Raw genomic sequence first — 21830 nt, 5'->3', positions numbered from 1 at the left:
TTAATGGTGATTAGACTCAGAGAGTCGGTTCAGTTTGCTTAGATCACAACTCCTAAATAAGAACATCTCCACAGCTAAGTCTGTAGTCTTAAGACATTCCCACACGGCTAAACTGCTAAAAGAGTATGAGATGAAGGTTGAACAGAACACAGCATCAACATTAGAAGTAGAGGAAGATGCAACACGCTCATCGTCGACAGTGGATGAAGCGGGAGCATTGGAGGATGATCGGCAGGCTGGTGATGACCGAACACCTACGAAACAGCTGAGAGCTCTGCAGCATGTCAGAGGGACGGACCTTCACTCCTCTGTACCTACACAACACACACAACACACACACACACACACACACACACACACACACACACACACACACCATCACCAGTGCAGCTCCACTTTGAACCTGACGTTGTGCATTTCATTAACGCATCTCTACTATCTTCCAACTTGCACATATTCTTAATACTTCTTCTGTCTGAATTTTGCACATTCCCACACAGATAATTTTTTTACATATTCCTGATATATTTGTTTGTATATTTTCTATTGTAAATGTTTCTATTTCATATAATTTATGTCTCTTGACCTTTCCACTGTAATTATTGTTGTGCATTAAACACCATAAGAAATCCTTGTATGTGGAAACTTGCTTGGGAATAACAGTTTCTGATAAAGAGCTACAAAACATTCATACTCAGAGTGAAGAAGCCTACAAAAATGAAAAGGCATTCATATTTATCAGAATGAAACATAACAATGCCTTCTGATTTTCATCTGGGAAGAAACCTGGTCCTACCTGATGCACAAATATATTTGCTTATCTGAACAGAATAACGTATTCAGCACTTAAGATATGAAATAATACGGATAAAAGGATTCAGATCAGCTCTTCTTTCATCAGCGTTAGTTTCCCTTCTGGAGCTTTCATCAGCAGACGTTTGTTCAGCTTTTAAAAGCTCTGAAACAAGTAAGTGTAAAATGAGTTGAGATTGCTTCATCAGCCACACAAAGATAGTGTTTTTCTGTTGAGGTCTGGAGGTGTTAAGACAACATGTGGACTGCTTGTGTCCTGCAGAGACACTGGTACCATTGTATGCAATGACAAATGAATGTTGTCTGTCTGTCAGTGCCAATGATACACGTACTGTCATCAGTCATCAGACCTGATGCTGTCCTGTTCACACACACACACACACACACACACACACACACACACACACACACACACACACACACACACACACACACACACACACACACACACACGCACAGAGTGGTGTAATGACATGGCATCAGTGTCAATATGAAGAAACACAGACTGATGTCCAGCATGACTTTGTGGGGGACATCTGAGCTGATTCATATCCAACAGGATTAATGTCACACACACACACACACACACACACACACACACACACACACACACACACTGTGATGAGGGTTAGACAAGCAGAGACAGAGTAATCAGTAACAAAAGGTTTATTAGCGTCATCACCTGACAGTGTAGACAAACTGCTACAGTTCAAACTTCTGACGTTAGTATAAAACAGTGACAATCATCGGCAGTTAAAAACACTATTGCTAGTCAAAAGAAACACATTCAATGAAGATCTCACTTGGATGTTGGCTCAACATCTAAAGGTATCAGTCGATTGAAATCGTTGATCTAGCATTTATTTTCTGGCTACTAGGTGTCTCTGAAATCTACTTTGGAACAGCACCCTACAGAAACACGTGTGTAAAAACACATTGCTGAAATATATTTCATTATCTTCAGGTCCACTCTGAGATCTAATAGCTGCTCCTCAGTGTGATCCAGCTTACCTCTCCTGGTTTGTTCCAGCAGAGGGAGCCGTAGGAGAGCAGAGCTCTAAACATGCACACACATTTAGAGCTCTATATGATGTATATTACACACATCCTCCTCATCATCACTGTAAAGGTCTTCAACACTCTGTTTAGAGTCATTTTCATATCGCACTGTACATATGCATGTAATCCTTACAATATGTGTTATTTGATAATACTGTACAGGGAGTTACGTTTTTATTCAATTAATTATATTTATATAACTCCTCTATTTGAAATATATTCAAGTTTAGCAAACCTAGCCGCTGACTGAGCATCTGTTTTGCTAACGATTTGTTATGTTAACTGTACCTGCCCCCAGTGGGCCTCGCTCTTCCTCAGCTCCACCCTCCCGTCCATATATGTTCAATTTTGGTTCCAAAATACCAAAAATGGCAAACTCAAGGCTTCAAAACAGCAGTCCGCAAACCAAAGGGTGACGTCACGTCCACTCATAGATATTCAGTCTACACTTTCTCAGAGTGGTGAAGCTGAAGTTGAATTTGAAGTTCAAATGTTACATGAAGCCAAAACAAATCGCTCAAAGAGGCTAAAAAGCCCAGAAGAGCTGCCAAGTCGGTGATGATTCTCTGCTGGTGAAACACTAAACGGATGTTAAGTCCTGCTTTACTTGAATTTCCTACAGTAACTGTTGACCTGTGACCTACAGCACATCCAGGTAACTTCTGGTTCTCCTCGTTTCATTACTGAATATGAGACTAAAGCTGTGAAATTGGCCTCTTTACTTTCTTTGTTTCGTACATGTTTTCTGTCATTGTGATACAGAGCAAGATTACAGTGGAGATGTCCGTGGCTAAGTGGAGAGCAGAGCTGCCTTTCAATCAGAGGATCAGCGGTTCGAACCCCTGTTCCACTAGTCTCATGTCAATGTCTCCTTGAGCCTTAACCCCAAAATGTCTCCTGTGTCTGAGGTGTGTAGATAGATACTGATTTGTAAGTCGCTTTGGATAAAAGCATCTGCTAAATGACTGTAATGTCTTTGCTAGAGGTGTTTTACTAAAAAAGAGCAACTTCCTTTATACTGTCTTCACTATAAACAATCTCCACTGGGACCAGAACATAGTAAAGAAAAAGCAGCCGATCACAGTTCCTGTGGTCCTGATGTGGAGCTACATTTCTAAGGAGGCATACGTCATCTAATGCCTTAGATCTGTCAGACCAGTTCCTAGTTCTAGTAGCTTATTAACACAATGTCAGCAAACTAATCAAGCCAAGGAATCACTCATGTGTGGAATGATGGCTCTGATGTTGATTTGGGGTTTTCAGAGTGCTCGAGCATTTCCGTCCATTTCAAGCCCCAGTTTATGACAAGCATGCATGTCATTAGGTTAGCAGACTGACACAGCGGGTTATTGAGTAGACATGCATTAGTTAGCACACAGTACAGCAGGGTTTGTGTTTTTTCTGGATCTTTCTGATACCTGGTCCCATCCGTGTCTCCGTCCATCTGTCTTCAACTCCCTCCACACGTCCCCCGTTTCCATTGGCTGAACTTCCTGTTGGATAGCCATCATGGCGCTTCTTCTCCCTCATACTGCGGTCGTCGCTGCAGTCTTCGTTGTCCTCGATGATCACCAGCTCTGCCTTCAGGGAGCCCTCAAACTCCTGAGCCCGCCCACTGTCATCCTGCGCCGTCTGGAAGCCCATGAAGATGGCTGTGATTGGCTCAGTGGTTTCCATGGCGTTGAGGATGGTGTAAGGGATGTCGTCTCCGTAGAGGGGGGAGGGCACTCTGTCAGAGTGGGCGGGGCCACTGTACAGGGCAGCGGGTGGTCTGCCATCGTGGCTGGGTTTGGATGGTGGGCTGTAGCAATAAAGTTCTTCTTCGTCCACGCTGACGTAATCCCTAAGAGGAATATAGTTGGCTGGAGTGTAGCAGAGCTCCGCCTGGCAGGCAGACTCTGTTTCCTGGTCATGTGATCTGCGAGGAGGGCAATCATTGGCTCTGCCTCCATTTACCACACTATTGCTTTGGGTGATGCTGCCGGTGTGACAGTTTCTCACCTGGTAGGAACTGCAGTGACGGTCTTTCTGGTTGCCAAAGGGATGTCCCACCCTCTTATGGCTTCCAAGGCGATGAGCTTCCCTCAGGTTGCTTTGGTTATTTCTCTCTTCCTGCCGTCTGTAACTACTGTCCTGGTGACCGGAGCCATACTGTAGCCCAGGTTGTCTCTGCCCGTTAAAGTCTTTCTCCGGTACGGTGTGTCTGAGGAGATGGCTCCCGTAATGTCCTCGCTGGTTTCTGAGGTGGAACCCCTCCTCCGCTCCGTCGCTCTCATCTCGGTGGTTGTAAAAGCAACGCTCTTCCGTTCTGCTGCGGTTAAGGTGGTAGTTTTGGTGGTTTACTTGGCGATGCACTGTGGCGCTTCTCAGCAACTGTTCCACCTCTTTGGCTGAGAGCTCGGAGACACAGCTCTGATCATGTGACATCTAAACGTAGAAATACATGCGTCGTCATGAGGAGAACACAATGAGAGGTTCATAGTATCAGACAGTTTAGAGTTTCCCTTTTTACGTCATCTATTTATTTTCATTGCTTTGCTGATGATGCGCAAATTTATAAGGCCCTAAAGTCCTATTAGAAGGATGGACTGACATCAAGTGTAGGAAATCTAAAACTTCCTGCAACTCAATGAAGAAAAATCTGAAATAATGAAATAATCTTGTGAGGCTCATTAAACACATCAGAATTCAGTGATACATTTGATAACCTCAGTTAACCCTAGAGCTAGGAATGATCTTCTGTCTATCTTACTCTAATATAACTTGTGATTTTAATGTTAATAAGGTAGTTCACACTTGTAATCATCAGCTTGTTATTGTTCCCAAAATCAGATCATTTCATCATTCACTGACGAGTAGAGAGTTACTCGTGCTAAATGAATCAAGGCTTGGTTCCTGTAGCTCTCTTTAATGCTTTAAGTTAGACAGACTGTTAACTGGAACAAAAAAGAGATCACATAACCTCCATCTAGCGTCATTGAATTAGCTTCCATTTGACTTTAGAATTCATTTTAAGGTTTAACTCCTTACATTGTAAGCACTCCATGGTCTGTCTTCAGTGTACCTGCACTGAGCACTCGTCCATCTGTCTATGGACCAAGGCTGTAATGTAACCCTATTGGGACGGGTTGGCATCGCCATTTACGTCCACCTTAAGTGTTACGTGTTCTGATTGATAATGTCTGACTATAATTATGGAAAGAGTCTTGCTGTGAAAACACTGCGAGTGCCGATGTGTTTGTAGAGAAATTGCACATGGCTAAATATTGAGATGATTTGGACAATGTGTAAGAGGTCTTTGAACTCAATGACCAGAGTATGTAGAGAGGCAACAGGCAGAGGAGGATGAACCCTTATGACACTTATAATAACAACCTAAGCCTCTCAGTGGAAAATGCCGTCCTACTCTCTTTCCCTACATTCCCTGTCTTTCCCCACTAAGTCTCACTATCTCATAAAGAAATATATTTACATCATGCCCAAAAATAATCCTACAAAAAATTAAAATGTATTTTCATTAACTTCAAAGACCATGAAAAGAACATTCATTTGTATTTATGTGCCCTGTCATTTTTTTTGTACCACCATATGAATGTTTGGGGTTGTTTGTTACGAAGCACGTTGTCAGTGTAAGCTTTGAAAAAGGCTGTATAAATAAAGGTTATCAGTGAATACCTCTTGTGAATTCAAGGCATAAACACACTTCCTGCCGTCGTCGTAAACCTTGAGGCCGGCGCGCTGGTTTAACTCCTCAGGAGGAACTGTTGCAGTAGAAAGTACTGTGCTTTGCCCAGTCAACAGGTTTTTAGTCACATTGATCTCCATGGCGAACAGAGCTGGGACACACAAGGAAGACAGAGTTAATATCAGGTCATGTTGGCTAAATCTCAGTCCCTCGGTCCAGGTTGCTTCAATGACAAGCAGTGACAAACGCTCCCTTGTAAATTTTTTTAAAAGTTCCCTCTTCAGTGAGAGTAGAAATCATGTGTCATGCATGTTTACCTCTCCTACACAGCCTACTGCAGCCTCTCTCAGATGTCTCGTCTCAATCAGCACCAGGTAATGAGCTGGTTTACTAGTTGTGCACTAGTTTTCCTGTTTTTTTTCTTCAGGTTTTTGGAGTATCCTGGTTTTGTGATGGAGCGTGTAAACACCATATTCTGGTAGCAGAAATCTGGATAAACCCTAATCCTGGTTTTGAGAAAGCCAAATATGCAAGCTGTTTTACTGGGATGGAAACCAGGAGAGTAAACACCTTATCCAGGGTTCTGATCACTGTCAGCCATGTTTTCAGATGTGCCCTCAACTGGTAGTTACACAGTACAACTAAATATAGAGTGGGAAACAATTAAACAAAATAATTACAGTCTGACAAGAGTAATGAGGACGATACTCTGGTCTTTAATTACTGTTAGATGGAAAAGCTGAATGCAAAGTGAGTTTATCATCAACTGTTGAGGAAACGACAGTGTGGCAGGATGCAAAGACACAAGGATACTATAGAAGGACATGAATATCCACGTCATGCAAACTATGAAGGCAACTCAAAGTTGGTTATCATCCTTAACTGGTATTCAAACAGGGTTGTAATCAAATCAGGATCTTAAATCTGACAGCGGGGCCATGTTAGCGTGTTTAACTTACATTTGACGAGTGATTAAGGTAAACTTGGTCTCCACTGGGATCCAAGCTGACTACATCTGCTGTCCTCTACAAGCAAGTGAGCTACAAGCTTTTCAGACACATCTCAAGTGAATGTTTGATACTAAAACGCAGCTTTTCAGTAGATTATTCCTTTAAGGTTATTTGTCATCAAACTACAGGACTATATCATCACTCCTAAACTGCAAAGACCAATGTGCTTTGAAAGACTTTACAGGTATGTGTAGAAATGATCTCACTCTTTCTTTGTGTGTTTGCTTCAGAGTGTTTGTTGGCTGGTGGAGAGGGGGATTCTGGGACATCAGGGATCCCTTTGGTGACCAGTAACGCCTCTGTGGGACAGAAAACAGAACTGCTAACACATATTCATCTTGTGTGCTGGTTAAAGCATCCAAATGATGTCATGACTTACCAGGAACGAAGCTGTCCCGGGCCTCCTAGAGGACAAACACAAATCAACATGTAAATGCAACATGTCGAAAGCACCAAAACACTGTACAGCTGTGTCAGCCCGGTCACCAGGAGAATATCTTGGCATTGTGCGTTCACACGACTTTCACTGTTTGTGTGCCGTGTGAAACCAAAAAGCAGCGTTGGCTTTGTTAGGTAACGATGTTACATATGTAACAAAGTCTGCTAAGGGCAGTTGTTGTTGTTTAGTAACGCTAGTTAAGTTGTTAAGTTACGTTGTTATTTTAATCTTTTCTCGAACCTTAACCAAGCTGTTTGGTTCCCTAAACACAACAAATTTCAAAACGTCAACCATGTTGTCATTGTGCGTCTCTGTAAGCGAGACACATGGCTGAATATATTCATGAAATGTATTTTGCATTCAGAAATTGTCATTCAGTGTATCCTGTGGTTTGCAGAAATGTACAATGCCAATGTGTGTGTCTGTGAGAGACAGAGTGTGCGACTACCTTGATAATGTCCCTTGGACTTTTCTCCACAGCCTTCAGTCTGCTGAGGATGAAAGTCTCGTTGGTAGAAATCATAAACTCCTCTCTCTCCAAAGACTCCACCTCCATTTCTATCCTAATGGGTCAGAGGAGACAGTGTAGGTTCAATAGATCATATTGGTTTGTGTGTGTGAGTGTGTGTGTGTGTGTGTGTGTGTGTGTGTGTGTGTTTTGTACCTGTGGATGTTGAGCTGCAGTGCTCTGGTCTGCTGCTGGTCAGACAGAAGGCTCTGTTGCTGTGGAGAGTCTGTTGCATTGTGGGAAGCTGAGTCCTGTAGCAGCCACTGCTCTCTCAGGGCTTTTTTCTAATGATTTCAGAGGATTTAATAACGAGGATTAAGATCTATTTAAATGTAATCAGGTTTACATCTACAGCTGCCAACAGGTGTCATTTCCCCTGATCAATGTTCTTCTCATTGTGATTTCACTAAATGAGTTCACATGGCAGCAGCTGATCAGTGTAGTCAAACAGGTAATGGTGACCACAGTGTCTTTCTTATGAACGTTTGTGGACAAACAGATGGACAGAGTGATTATTCGTGCTAATAAGAGATAATACCCATCTATCCAAACGGTTTACCACACACCTCATCTGGTGTTAGCGCTGCCCATTTGTACATTTACTGAGACAAAGTATAAGAGTGTAACGTGAACCTTTAGATGCTGAAGTTTGAGTTTTTCTCGGTCCAGCTCCAGTTTCCTCTGTTTAATGTCTTCCTGGATGCGATGTTTCTCCTGTTACATTACAGACAAAAGATAGAAGGTTATAGGCAGATATATACATACATTTCTTTAATGAATGTTTGGGTTAGTAAACTGTATAAATGTTGTAGGTATGGCAACAAAAAGCATTACAGTGATGGCCTGCAGCCTCTCTTTCAGCAGGTCAGACTCCTCCATGCTGCAGGAGGGAGAAAAAGAGAGCAAGGAGACAGTGGACAAGAAACAGGAGATACTTGTTGGACACCTTTTTTTCCACTGTTCAACATTGAAATAAAGGCAAACTGCACTGATCTACAAGATTATCCAATCAGAGCCCAGCCAGACGACTGTAACAATGATGACAGCTTTAACAACACACAGCAGTACAAATGGATTTGAGTTGATAGCAGGAAAACCTCCAGTTTATGGGATCAATAAGAAGTCTTATTGATCTTACTCTACTGTAATGCATCACAGTACTTCATCTGTATCTATTATTAAGTAAAACCAAAAAAATATTCATATTGAAATTCATATTTCAATGTGTGTCTGTGTGTGTGTGTGTGTGTGTGTAGTTTCCCCTTTCTGCCACATACTGTACAGTAGAGATGCACTGATTGCTATTTTCATAGCCGGCTCAGATTTTCTGTCTAAGAACTAGGATTGACAGTGAGGCTCCAGACAATCTTTTTTTTTAAGACAGTGTAAAGCTTACACTGGAAGCCGTGAAACATTCTTAATGTTATACTTATTGTCATCTGTAGTTATTTATACTACATTTTACAAGATTACATATACTTTATTGGAACGTCATATACATACATAAAATTGAAAATGTAAAACGGATTGGCATCTCTACTGCACAGTCTCACATTTCTACAGAGTCAGAGTGCAATAAAGTCTCGGCCACACGAGGGGGGAAAACAATCCATCATTCTAAATGGACTTTGTATTGTGTGAAGGTGCTAGCAAACAACAGAAAATGCCTCAAGCTGCCGTGTAGTGGGATGCACCACCAACAAGGTAAAGAAGCCAGAACTATGTTTTTATGAACTACTGAATTAAAAAACTGACAATAAGGACAATAAGACGTGAGGCTTCAGCAGGACGAATGGGGAAACAGTGGAATTATGACACTCAGTTTGCCTAATGTTACATGTGCAGCATGCATTCTGTCCTAATGTCAGTTTTGGGACAACTATATATATATATATATATATATATATATATATATATATATATATATATATATATTTTTATGCAAGTTGTGTTATAATGGAATGTGGATGTTATTGTGGCAGATTGTTTTCCCTTTCTAGTACATGTGGTTTTCTCTATCTGTATTATGTTTTATGTACACAGTCTATATTAAGTATACTGTCAATCATTGTGACCACATGATGATTTTAATGTTTATGTGTTAACTACATGTCTAAAACTAACTGCTGCTGTATCAGGGGTAGATTTGTGACTTCCTATTCAGAAGCACTTGAGGGGTCACATCTAGTGGGTCAATGGGGTGTCCAGGTCCTGCTGGTCCTGCTGGTCCAGCTGTCCACCGTGTGAGCCATGTCATTGTTGCCTTGTTGTGGTTTTAAATATTTGCTTTTTCAGCCGTCTATGGTTTAAATATAGCTCACAGCAAACGTTAAAAAAAAGATTTCATGACAGTTCTAAGGGTCAAATTAGGTTTCTTTTATTCTTGTCTTCATTCACGTGATGATTTCCTTATTGCTACCATTTCTTTCTGTTCTGAATATAAACAATATGTATTGCCTTTTTTTAAGGAATACAATAAAAGACTGAAAGACTCCTCATCTCCTTCACCTCCCAGTCAATTCCCTCTCATCTGTCTCCAGCACACAAAAACACATAACAATATAAAATACTGACAATACATTCAATACAATATTACATATAAGTTGTTATTACATATAGCATACAATATTGGCCAGGAGGTAACCCCTTGAGGTAACTTAATAAGTGTCATCGTCACTGTTCATCAGAGGGTGCTGCTGTGAAGTCTGGGTAAACGACATCACAGAGGAAACTGCTTATAGTGATCAGTGTCACAGTGATAAACCGCCTTTATGCACAAAAAGCTTTGGACGAAATCATTCTTAGACAAATACTGTTTAAATAACTTGCTTATAGTAATCAAGTCGTCCGCTTACAGACTTCATTTTGGGTCCTTTCATACATGATAACGTATGGGAAAGAAATGGTATATTTTATACTTTATTTTGATATTAGACATTACACTGAAACCAGTGCCAAGCTGTTGCTTCGTAGCCTATTTGCACTACTGAAGTTACTGTGTATGTAAACAGCACAATGCTGTTTTAGGCTATCGACTAATTATACTTTGAACTACAGTTAACTATGTTTTATATACAGTACTGTATTATAGTGTATTTTAATTTAATTTAATTTATTTGATTAATTAATGTCATTAATTTGAAAAGCGTTTGAAACAGCTGTACTGCATTTTGAACTTCAAAATTAAATAAACGTTAAAAACACCACTCTTTGGGTTTATACCCCACCCTGCAGAGCCTGCTGTGTGAATATAGGCAGGAGGCTGTGTGTTTAATATAGATGTGGGTCAGGAGAGTTTATAGTGGGGGTTCAAACATGTTCACATGTATAAGGGGGTCAGGGGGTGGAGGGTATTCTTAGACAGAAACATGCTCATTTACTGCTTCTATTTCCAGGTCACCATTTGGCAAACTGAGTGAAGATCCAGGTGTCTGGTGTGAGCCTCATATACTTCTCTACTGGTATTGAACCAACACCTCCTAAGGCCTGCAGTATACCCCATAGCTAAACAAATATAATATAGATATGCTAACATGTTATTGACCCACTGCCTCAGGTCAGCCAGGAGAAAAGGGTCTCAGATTAATATTGCTCCAAATACCTTTAACAAATCAGTCAGAGAGGGACTACATATTGTTCTGCCCTCGCAAGGCATCCGTGCTGTCAGCCTGAGGCTCAATCTGACCCTCTGTCAGTCACATAGGCTGTCAAACAGTTCATCCACTCAGTCCTCACATCGCCTCGTAAAAAAGGGAAAACACATTTGCCAACCACACAGTTATTAATCAATAAGGATGACTGTGTTATCACTCCTACAAAATAAAAGCAGAGTAGAGTTTATATCCTGTCAGTCAGTCAGGTAACGAGTCAGTAAAGCAGTGGGCAAACTGAGCTAATCTGCTCATGAGGCTGGTAATCTGTGTAAGCCATCTGCTTGGCAGCAACAATACAGACAGAAGGACAGATTGACGACCATGTGCTCAGTACCTCACTATCTACAAATTCTCCCAACTGTTCCTGTGCATTTACTTTATGTCACTGACGTCACAGTATCACCGTACGGGGCTCTACTCTTTCAGCTGTCTCTAAATAGAATGAAACACACACGACTTTTCAAAGAAATCACATGAATGCATCTCCAAAACATTAAAATTACATCTTTCTTCATTTGGCCTATACTTTCACACAGTGTACCAACTATCAAAGTACAGTACAGTACTAAAGTACTAAAAAACTACTACACAACCGCTAAGTATCTGCAGTATGTAATACAGTAATTACAGAGCATATGATGAGTTTGTGTTGAGTGAATTTATAAACGTCTCAAATGAATACTGTGGGTGTGTGTACAGAGTTAACGTTAAAGGTTTTTATACCACTGCCTTGTATAGCTCACAAAACTCAGCTCAAACTACGGGACAAGCAGCAGCAAGGAGAAACTGAAGCTTAAACAGAATTAAAGAATTATCTCTCTCTGTCTCTCTCTCTCTCTCTCTCTGTGTGTGTGTGTGTCTCTCTCTCTCTCTCTGTGTCTCTCTGTGTCTCTCTCTCTCTCTCTCTCTCTCTCTCTCTCTCTCTCCCAGACTGTGCACTTCACCATAATGAGCCTATCAATTTTCATTCTGTCAACATATATACCTCTGAAGCTGTCATTTGTTGCTGAAGTTACTTGTAATTATTAAGTGAATGTTGGGTAACTTGAGTCCTTAATGACAAAGTCACTTTAATAGCTGGTGGCACACCTTATTATTTATGTACACAACAAGGAAACACGTCATACTTCCCACCTATTAATACTATAAAAGAAAGACGTGCAGAAAATCGTGTTCAGTTAGCTTACCTCGCAGAAGCCCGCTAGCTCTCTCGTGCTGGACGGTTGTGTCGCTGTCTGTCCCGCGGGAAGCGCGAGACCTCAAGGCTCCAGGTGTAGGTGGGCGGGGCTTTGCGGTTGCGCGTGTGCTACAGTTGATTGACAGTTGGCTGTCCCTCTGTCAGCCAATAGAAGTGATCCAAACTATTGCTAGAAAAATGTCCACTAACGAAAAGTAATTAATCAACTCATAACTGACTGTTCTGTAACTGTGCATGATGCTGTACTGCATTTTTAACTCGTCAATACAATTTGGAAAATAACGAAGCTGTTTATATTCATGTAATAAATATACAAATGTCAATTAGATAATAATCTGCATGAGAAGTAAAGAGAAGAAAATTTGTTCAACTGTTCAACACCCCCCTAGACTTAGATCTTTCATACAGAAGAGTCAAATATATGTTCATATTTACAGTACATGAGGCTGCTGTATTATTCTTTTTTTTACAGAATGCACATCATACCAGCTGATGAAACCAGGTTGTATCATACATTTTTTTAAATGTTTTTTAAAACAATTTTTAAAGTTAAAGTTCTGCCTGTTTACATACACTGTAGAAGGTATTAAAATAGAAGGATGAGTAGCATGGGAACAAAAGACACTGAGTGTATTCATCATTCATCAGATGTGAATGAAACCCTTCAATTGCATGTGAAGTTAGACCTTAAAATTATTAATATTATTATCTTTTTTGTGTGAAAGAGGCATACAGGAGAAAATACATATTAATTTTGTTTTATGTCAGACATTGGCAGCCTTATTCCAAAATATATCATAAAAGTATTGGCCGTCATTAACCCATAAAGACTTAACCATAGTGCTGTAGTAAGAATCAACAATACGCTCTGCAGTTGTCTCCTGAAAGGTTGTCATTGAATAAGTATATCACTAACAGTAGCCAAGACAATTACAGCCAAAAACAAAGGCTTACAAACATTTAGACCTACATATAATCTAATGCACAGTCATTGACTGAGCAACTGTTGTTTTCTGTTTGATTTGATTGTGCAGCAAAGAAAATACATCTTGGATTGTTGGATCAGTTTAAGGGTAAATTAAAGGGAATCGGTGAATGAATGAGTGTGAATGGGTGAATGGTGACACGCTCTGGTCGGACGACTAGAAATGCGCGGTACAAATTGTGACAACTGGAGGCAGACTTGAACCCAAAAGCACGACAACACACAAACTCAGGTTCAGGTAGAAGTGGTTTACTTCAAAGTTAAAAATCCGAAGACAAGCAAAGGGTCAAACCAGGTAATCAGTCCGTGTAGCAAACAAATCCCAAAGACAGTCAAAAGGTCAGGAACGGGCAACAACAACAGGAGTGAATAGGCAAAAACATACTAGACAATTTGAGAGAATTTTGAGGGAATGAGGTAATCAGAGGATCTGAGATGACAGGAGAATTAAAGGCAGGGTCAAAACAAGACATGACAGACTAAGTTGTGACACATGTACTAAGTTTACCATTCTAAACTCCCTTGGTTTGATTGTGGATGTAAAATCAATTGTTGTTCCTATATGTGTCTACATTTATAGAAACATCTGATGTTCATAAAGAAAGCTGATGCTTATGGCTTATAATAGGTTGAAACGTGTATTTATGAATAAACTAGATTATTTTTAATAAACTCATTATTGGAATGACCCAAACACATCTTTTAGCTTTCAATAAATAATGTATTTAGAACATATGTTTTTGTTGTTGTTAATTTTAAGTAAAGGGACTGCTGAATGTTTTCATTAGTATTAAGTTGTTTTGATGATAATGTGATACAATGTCTTTATATTGGGTCATGCCTGACAGTAAACCTTTATTATTATTATTTATTATTATTGGAAGGGTCCCTTCACTCTAAATGACAGCACAGTCAAATCAAATCAAAAATGTGAATTACACTTACTTGCCCATTTCTTTTATTATGTAAGTGTTTGAAGGGGGAGTTCTGGTACTGTACGACTGTCCGACCCTTAAGAAGCACTCTGTGGGAGAGCAGAGCAGCTCTGAGTGAGCTGAGGTGAAGTCGCTGCCTCCCCACTAACCTGTCTGACATCTTACTGACTCTTGTTTCACAATAAGAGCACAGAAACTCAAACATGACCAACAGAAAAACCACGGAAGAAGTCACCACACCACTGCACAAACTAAGTCATCTCAGGTAAGTAAATGAGTGAAACACCATGTATCTATTCATGTATCATAATCACATGTAAATCAAATATTCAGAATGAATGTGAGGCAGAAATCCATCATGACAGCTACAGGGCAACTTGAGTCAAGGTCCTACGTCATTGTGATACAGTATCTATATTAACATACACTACTGCTCATACAGAAGAGTCAAATATATGTTCATATTTACAGTACATGAGGCTACTGTATTATTCTTTTTTTTACAGAATGCACATCATACCAGCTGATGAAACCAGGTTGTATCATACATTTTTTTTAAATGTTTTTTAAAACAATTTTTAAAGTTAAAGTTCTGCCTGTGTACATACACTGTAGAAGGTATTAAAATAGAAGGATGAGTAGCATGGGAACAAAAGACACTGAGTGTATTCAAAGTAAATAATCTCTTTGCTGGCCTGTGAGTTTGAAGTGATACACAGCACTGTACTTTAAAACATGATGCATATTCAACATAGATTTTACCTGAACAGAAAAAATCTCATCAAACAATGTCTATAAGTATCTTTGGGAATGAGGGAGGTTTTTTTACTTCCTAACAAGTCTTTTCACTATAGAACAAACTAAATGAAAGAACTTAGACATGCAAATAAATGACAGAACAAAGATATATATAACCAACAGCATTATAACTTAAGCAATACAACAACCATCTTGAGATGATGGAACATATACTGCCTACAAGTACTCTGCTGCCAGCTGGAGGGAGACTATGACCACTAACCACATATATCACACGTGCAAGTAAATTACTCCTCACAGTTTCTCTTTAAACACCTTAAAACTTATGGATAACTACTATATCCCATAATGTATAATATGAATTCATGGTCCACAGTTTTTACAAAATGTCATATTATGTAGTGACAACTGGTTTGCAGCAATTAAACTAATTAAGGCCTTTGCACACCAAGTCCATATTTTGTTGCCCAAAACTGCAGAAAATTCCGTTTTGACAACAGGTTCATTTTTCCGAATTTTTTGGCCTCCGTCAAAAGCTGAGAGAGTTGTTTGACCACTCAGAGCCACCATAAAACCAACTCTAAAGTGGGATCTGATACGCTAATACACTTCATCTCTCAGCACAAAGCACTTTATGACAAAGAAAATATAGAATACACAGAAAAAGCGGCAGGTGATTTCAGAACAGTTTGGAATCGGGGATGATGGGAAATGATCGCAAAACAAGGGATGTACGAAAGATCAGACAGTCGAGATATCGCTCTAGGCAGCTAATCAATGGCGTCTTGCTAATGTCATTCATTCATTAGCCCCGCTTTGGACTGGTGCTATCCATTAATAAACCAATACATTTTTGCAACAAATAGATTTAAATACACATCAACATCAATCTTCAGTGTTTCTATGCATAAGAATTCATATTTCATGATGGACTAAAAAAATGCATATAAAAAAATAAGGAGTTGGTGTGCAAAGGCCTTAGATTAAGGTGGTAATGATTGATTAATTTACAAATGCTGCAAGAAGCTGCTGGGGGTCATAGTCATGTGACTTCTGTGCAGGATTCTGGGTTCTATAGGAGCAGAAAAGAAAAACATTTAATACAAAATTATTATTGGAATTTGTACATTGCTGCAGAAAATTGAGATCTGTATTTGATTCGTCCCAAATACAATAGAATCGCCCAATTGTCAAGAAACTGTGACGAGTGACACTCCCTTTGCTAATGGTGTTGTTGCTTTTGGTTGCTGTACTTTCAATTTAGGTCATGTCAGAAAAACAAATATGGATGTATCGTTGTTATATATACAGACTGTTACACTGTGAACTAAAAACCAAAACGTGTAAACATGTAGTGCGTAAGCTACCTGTGAGATGATGTATTTGTCACTGGTTTCCATGACGTGGTTCATTTGGGGTTCATCAGTGTCAGCTGTGCCGGCATCTGAGGGACTCTGAGAAATCACAGGTCTCGTTTTAAAATACTGAACCACAAACACCACCTAGAAAGAGCGAAAGAACAAGAGACATCGAGTCATTTCAACCATGTCAAATGATTCTTTGCAGACAAATCAAATGTTTGCGCGAACCCAAAAAATACATGTGTATATGACAAGGAAAATATGTAGCCAAACGCAGTCATAGGACAAAAGACTAAGCCTATACACAAAGAATGAAATAAGTGGGCGAATACTTTTGAGCTATTGAAACAGAGCTCCCTCATTTTTTATATATTGTTTTTGTGACCCAGCTTTTTGTCCCCGCCAACACTGTCGTGCATGACTTGTTACACAAAAGAGGATTTCAAGTTCATTCAAGCAACACCAACTTGTGTGCAGTGTGTTTGTGTGTCCTGCAGCAATTTAGTCCATTAGACCAGTTTTCTATGAAAGAAATAGGCTAAATATCTTTGGCTCAGCAACATAATGGTGCACAGAGGCAGGCAGAGCAGTGGTCTGACCCTCTGAAAGGAGGCTCTGGGATCCTCTGGTTAGTTTGAAAAACGATCTTAAAATGTAACGTATGTGAGGGAAAGTAATTCATTTAAAATCAATACTGTTATCAGAGTTCAAAGAAGTTACAGGATACGAGGAACAGGGTACTTACTGTCTGTCTGCTGGCAAATGCAAGGATTACAGAAATACTTGGTGTTGATGACTTTTGATTCATTTGACTGATTCATCAATTTTATTGCTGGACTTATTGTCTCTGCTAGGCATTAGATGAATTCGGATGTGTGTACGTGTGTACGTGTGTGCGTGCTGTCCACGGATATCCTTGCATACTATTGGACCCTTCAGCCTAACATTTGTTTGTGCTCATTTGTTGGTTATGACCTCTTGTGGTTTGCGATGATTCCCAATTCTTGAAAAACACATTTTATTGACTGTTTTATACCGTCATTGACTGCTGACTCCTTACTCCTTGTGGCTTCAGTAGCAAAAGGCACATGTTGGCCTTTGCCATGGCTCAAAAATTGACATCCATAGAAAACTTTGGTTTCATTTTGAATGTGATTGATTCTATACCCAATATGTTATGATCAATGGGTTCAATACGAGATGAATAAATCCCTGTTGTTGTTTTATTTGCTGCCATCTTGACTATAAGTAAGTAGGGAGGAACAACTGAGTGAGATTTGACTCTTCTTTGTTTGGGAGGGGAGAGGGCGCTTGTCTACTGAATACCCTTTTGTAAATCCAAACTGTAAACTGTATTCTTACAGTACATGCTGTACTATACTGTAGGTCTACCTTACTAAATTACATTGACATTGACGTTCATATGGAAAAGTAAAGGAGAACATACTCTATGAGACTGTCTTTTTAAAAATGTAAAGGGAATACTGCTGTTAAAAAGAACCTTATTTGTTTAAAGTGTTTGCAAACCAAATGTTATTGCACTTTTGTTCATATATCAACAAAATCATGCGATTAATCGCGATTAAAAATTGTAATCGTTGCCCAGCACTAGTATATATATATATATATATATATATATATATATATATATATATATATATATATATATATATATATATATATATATATAGAGTCACCTGCTCACTCTTTCTACCTTGCTCTGATCGAATGCTAAAATGGCGTCTTTCAATGTATTCGTGGTTTGCAGAAATGTGCAATGCCAGCTGTTTTTCCTGGCCATTGGGTTGTCTCATTACAGAGACATCTGAAGTCTGGCCTTAGGGAAAAAAGTTGCAACAAACAGTAAGATTGATCATGAAGGTGACTTCAATGGTCTAACGATCTTTTAATAATAATATGTACAATGAAGCTCTGAAAAGTGTTAGTGTTGTTAGATTCATGCACATGTGCTACCACGGATCATAAGATGCATAATAACTCACCAGAAAGACAGCGATAGCTCCCCCGATGGCTTGTCCAGCGATGACATCACTCCAGTGGTTTCGATACTCGGCCACTCTGTTGATGCCTGTTAGCAAAGCCAGACTGACCAATGAGAGGCTGAGCAGGGGGCCAGTCAGACGACCTCCTCTGGAATCGATGCAGGACATGATGTACATCTGGAGAGGACAGTCACTTTATTTCTGCAACACTATTCAGAAGCAGCCGTATGTGAAGATAAACAGCATTTATTGATCATTTATGCTAGTCTGTGCACATTTCCAGCACCTGCTACATTAAACAGAGCCACTTACTGCCAGGTAAACAGCTGTATACAGACTCAGCGCAGCCTCTTTGGAGGGGAAGGTCTTCCTTGCGCTCATGATGTCATCAGGGTCACCAGTGCAAGCATCTGATTGGCTGACAAAGTGCTGTGTGTCCAGGCAGCCGAGGGCAGTGTAATTGGGCTGGCAAACAGACAGGAAGTGAGGGGCCAGACATCCTGTGACCAGCTGACCTGCGTTGACAAAGATGTCTGTTGTGAACAGACCGAAGACATACACACCTACAAAGAAGCATACACAGATGACAAGATGATACAGTGTTAGCATGACACTTTCAATTGCACACAAATGTGTGTGTATAAATCAAAAAGAAACATTTCAAACATTTGTCATCATAACAAGAAAAGAATCATGTAAGAAATGTAAGAGCTATTAAAGCACATCTGCCATTTTCCAAATGAGCAGATTGTTATTTGTGAAATTTATGCGCAATATTCCTTTAAATATTCCAACAGGGAAAAGTAGCAAGGGGACTTCTTTCTGCTAACAATTGCACATTTCAAATGCAAAAATGCAGTTTCATCTCAGATGAAAATGCAGTACACTTCATCTCATTGATGATGCAACATGAACAAAATTTGGTAGTGTCTGAAATCTCTCAATACTCAATTCATTAGTTAATTGCTGAGTGTTTGTTAAGTAAGGAATCGTTTTTGTGTGGCTTTTTTACAGTACAAATGTTGACCTGTTAGCAGGACAAAGGTGTATTGTATGATTATCTAATTTATACATGTATAATTACAAATAATGTCATTGTAACAGACGATGCACCTCGTTCTTATAACTGCTAGTTTATTGCATCATTTTACAACAAGTAGGTATGTAGTTATAATGACGAAGCATCTCATAAAATGGTCCTTTATAACAAAGAATGTATCTTGTCAGAATGAAACGATGCATTTGATGTTTTGGACTGTATGACAGCATTCACTTTTCTACCAATATATTAAAAACCTGTACACCAGAGGAAGCTGGCCAAAACCAGAGGAGGATGACTACAATCACCACTGAATGACACTGACTGATGATTAAAAATGATTGTCAGTATGAAGTACGTATTGAAGCTATGTGTTGGATGGGACCACATGCTTCAAATAAATAAGGGGCAGCATTTCACCTCTCTAAATGTCAGTGTAGGTTTAAGTTATTTTACCATCATATTTGTTATGACATTACCAAGGAAACGGAAAGTCCTGCGCACCATTGGGTTCACGTAGCAACAGTCACCCATGACAACAACCTTCTCCTGATCGTATAGGTAGTTTGAGTTGTAGTGAAGGAGGAAGATAACAAGCTCCACACCTGCAATCTGAGAAACACAATGAACAAAGATCACTTTTGGATTCAAATAATATTCGAATAAAGTTACCAGTGCTGATGTAAACTGTCACACAAGCTTATTTTCATACCCCCTCATTTTCACTTTGTCCTCCATTATATCTTACCAGTGTCAAATGTCCAGAACGGAAATAGAATCCTTCCCCTAAAAATCACAACCTATGCTCAGGAAACCTACAGGTTTTACAGGAGTGTTTGCCATTCAGATGTGCAGCGAACTCACAGTGGTGTATGTGGTCCTTTCAGATGTACAGTCAAAGCAGACACATAGAGATGTATGTCTACCAAGGAGAATTATAATACTGGAGTCAGCTGTTAAATACCATTATATATTATAGGATTAATAATTATAATTGATAATAATATGTTCATAGAATTAATCATGTAACTATCTGTAGCGTTTTAAAACAGCAAACTATTATTTGTTTTGCCACTTTGGGGCAGCACAACACCTATAAACACAACACATGATCATAGTTGTTGTGTTGTTAGAACAGCTGTCAATAATTTAGACATCCAGCAGAGTACTGAGGAATGTAAGTCCAATATAGTGTCCCAATGTCTGCCTCGGATGTGTTACTCTTGCCCATTCTGCCTCTCCGTCCCTCCCTTCAGCCACCCGCCACATTGTAATGGCTATATGGAATAATGACATCACCAGCGTTAAGATTGCTTCCCTGTAAGCCTCTCTTTCACTTTGCAATTCCGCTAACAGTAGCCATGTTGCTAACGCTACCACTGGCTGCCAGCAAATGAACCAGGAGCATGGAAGCCAAGATGAGCAAGATACAAACATACATCTCTCTCTCCTTTTGTTGAAAGGTTGTCTGTTGCCACTTTAACTACAACAGTAAAGTTGTAGGCCTTAAAGCCAAAATAAAGAGATGAGAGGCTAAAAGGCTCCGTAGAGCTGAGGGTGACTGCAGAGCTGGAGACAATTCGCTGTCACAGAGTGCAACAGACACATCAGGAAAATTCATAGTAGCGTATTTCAATTCATAATGAAGGAGACCAGGCAGGTCCAAAACCTGAAATATAAAAACATGGAAGTAATATTAAAATAAGATCAACATGTTTGACTGGGAGCTTCTCTATTCCTCGCACTTGGTCCCTTAACAAGAGCATCCTTGTCTTCTTCACAGCAAAAAACAAACAAACCTTCAGTTGATTGGGTTTAAATCTAGACTTACCAGTACAACAGGTAGTCCACCCAGCACAGAGTACAGTATTACTGGCTGTAGGCGGCTGTCCTGTTCAGGTCCAGGATCTGGTTTAGTTAAAGTCGGGTCTCTGCAGATGAAGCCTTGCTGTGCCGGACTGAAAGTGTCCGTGAACTCACAGTAGTAAACCAGCATCACTGTAGCTGCTAGAATCACCACCTGAAAGTACAGCATGGTGAACTCAGTCTCCGGAAATCTGACTTCACAAGGTATTGGATACTGTTACCGCGACGACGAAGAATCCAATTTATAAATTCCAAATTTGCCAATATCCTGTTTGTGTCACAATAATCCAGGCTTACTCATTCCTTCTTAATACCACCATCATAATAATTCTTATTATCCCATTTTGAAGCAAATCTGATGTACAATCCATCTGACCAATCCTTGAAGGATGCTCCAGTGCAAATATCAAACCACAGATGTTGGTGTCTCTACTGAAGATGATGAAGCTTTGCCCCTCAGAGACAGAAAGTTGTTCTTCTTTTCCTTTTCTGTGAGTGAGAGGGAAACCTCGTCCTT

The 21830-nt window shown here is 39.7% G+C and overlaps 2 protein-coding genes across 2 annotated transcripts; both read right to left on the bottom strand.

Moving 5' to 3' along the window:
• Positions 1 to 1493: 1493 nt before the first annotated feature.
• Positions 1494 to 8482, bottom strand: palmda (palmdelphin a). The gene is made up of 9 exons (XM_068738224.1): positions 8427 to 8482; positions 8349 to 8394; positions 8148 to 8228; positions 7671 to 7798; positions 7455 to 7569; positions 6947 to 6971; positions 6774 to 6866; positions 5548 to 5708; positions 1494 to 4299 (listed from the first exon to the last, which is right to left on the bottom strand). The coding sequence occupies exons 1-9, from the start codon at positions 8480 to 8482 to the stop codon at positions 3241 to 3243; spliced, it is 1764 nt and encodes a 587-aa protein (XP_068594325.1). The 3' UTR covers positions 1494 to 3240.
• A 7604-nt stretch (positions 8483 to 16086) lies between these two features.
• LOC137865879 (phospholipid phosphatase-related protein type 5-like) lies at positions 16087 to 21482 on the bottom strand. Its single transcript, XM_068701425.1, has 6 exons — positions 21279 to 21482; positions 19927 to 20059; positions 18721 to 18971; positions 18409 to 18585; positions 16412 to 16546; positions 16087 to 16116 (listed from the first exon to the last, which is right to left on the bottom strand). The coding sequence occupies exons 1-6, from the start codon at positions 21480 to 21482 to the stop codon at positions 16087 to 16089; spliced, it is 930 nt and encodes a 309-aa protein (XP_068557526.1).
• Between the last annotated feature and the right edge of the window lie 348 nt (positions 21483 to 21830).

This window comes from Cebidichthys violaceus, unplaced genomic scaffold, assembly GCF_023349555.1.
Source record: "Cebidichthys violaceus isolate CVI_PGR_0920_01 unplaced genomic scaffold, fCebVio1.0.p SCAF_8, whole genome shotgun sequence".
Classification (NCBI taxonomy): Eukaryota; Metazoa; Chordata; class Actinopteri; order Perciformes; family Stichaeidae; genus Cebidichthys; species Cebidichthys violaceus.
This window is presented reverse-complemented; position numbering and strand designations above follow the sequence as displayed.

What these genes read in the sequence shown, in the direction of transcription:
- palmda (XM_068738224.1), bottom strand. Translation starts at nt 8,482, where the DNA reads ATGTTGAACAGTGGAAAAAAAGGTGTCCAACAAGTATCTCCTGTTTCT. An exon ending in CTGCAGCTCAACATCCACAG is followed by an intron (nt 7,570 to 7,670) that starts GTACAAAACACA and finishes CTGACCCATTAG; the next exon opens with GATAGAAATGGAGGTGGAGT. An exon ending in ATGCCTTGAATTCACAAGAG is followed by an intron (nt 4,300 to 5,547) that starts GTATTCACTGAT and finishes TTCTACGTTTAG; the next exon opens with ATGTCACATGATCAGAGCTG.
- LOC137865879 (XM_068701425.1), bottom strand. Translation starts at nt 21,482, where the DNA reads ATGCTGTACTTTCAGGTGGTGATTCTAGCAGCTACAGTGATGCTGGTT. An exon ending in GTGGACTACCTGTTGTACTG is followed by an intron (nt 20,060 to 21,278) that starts GTAAGTCTAGAT and finishes TGTGTTTCTCAG; the next exon opens with ATTGCAGGTGTGGAGCTTGT. An exon ending in ATACAGCTGTTTACCTGGCA is followed by an intron (nt 18,586 to 18,720) that starts GTAAGTGGCTCT and finishes TGTCCTCTCCAG; the next exon opens with ATGTACATCATGTCCTGCAT.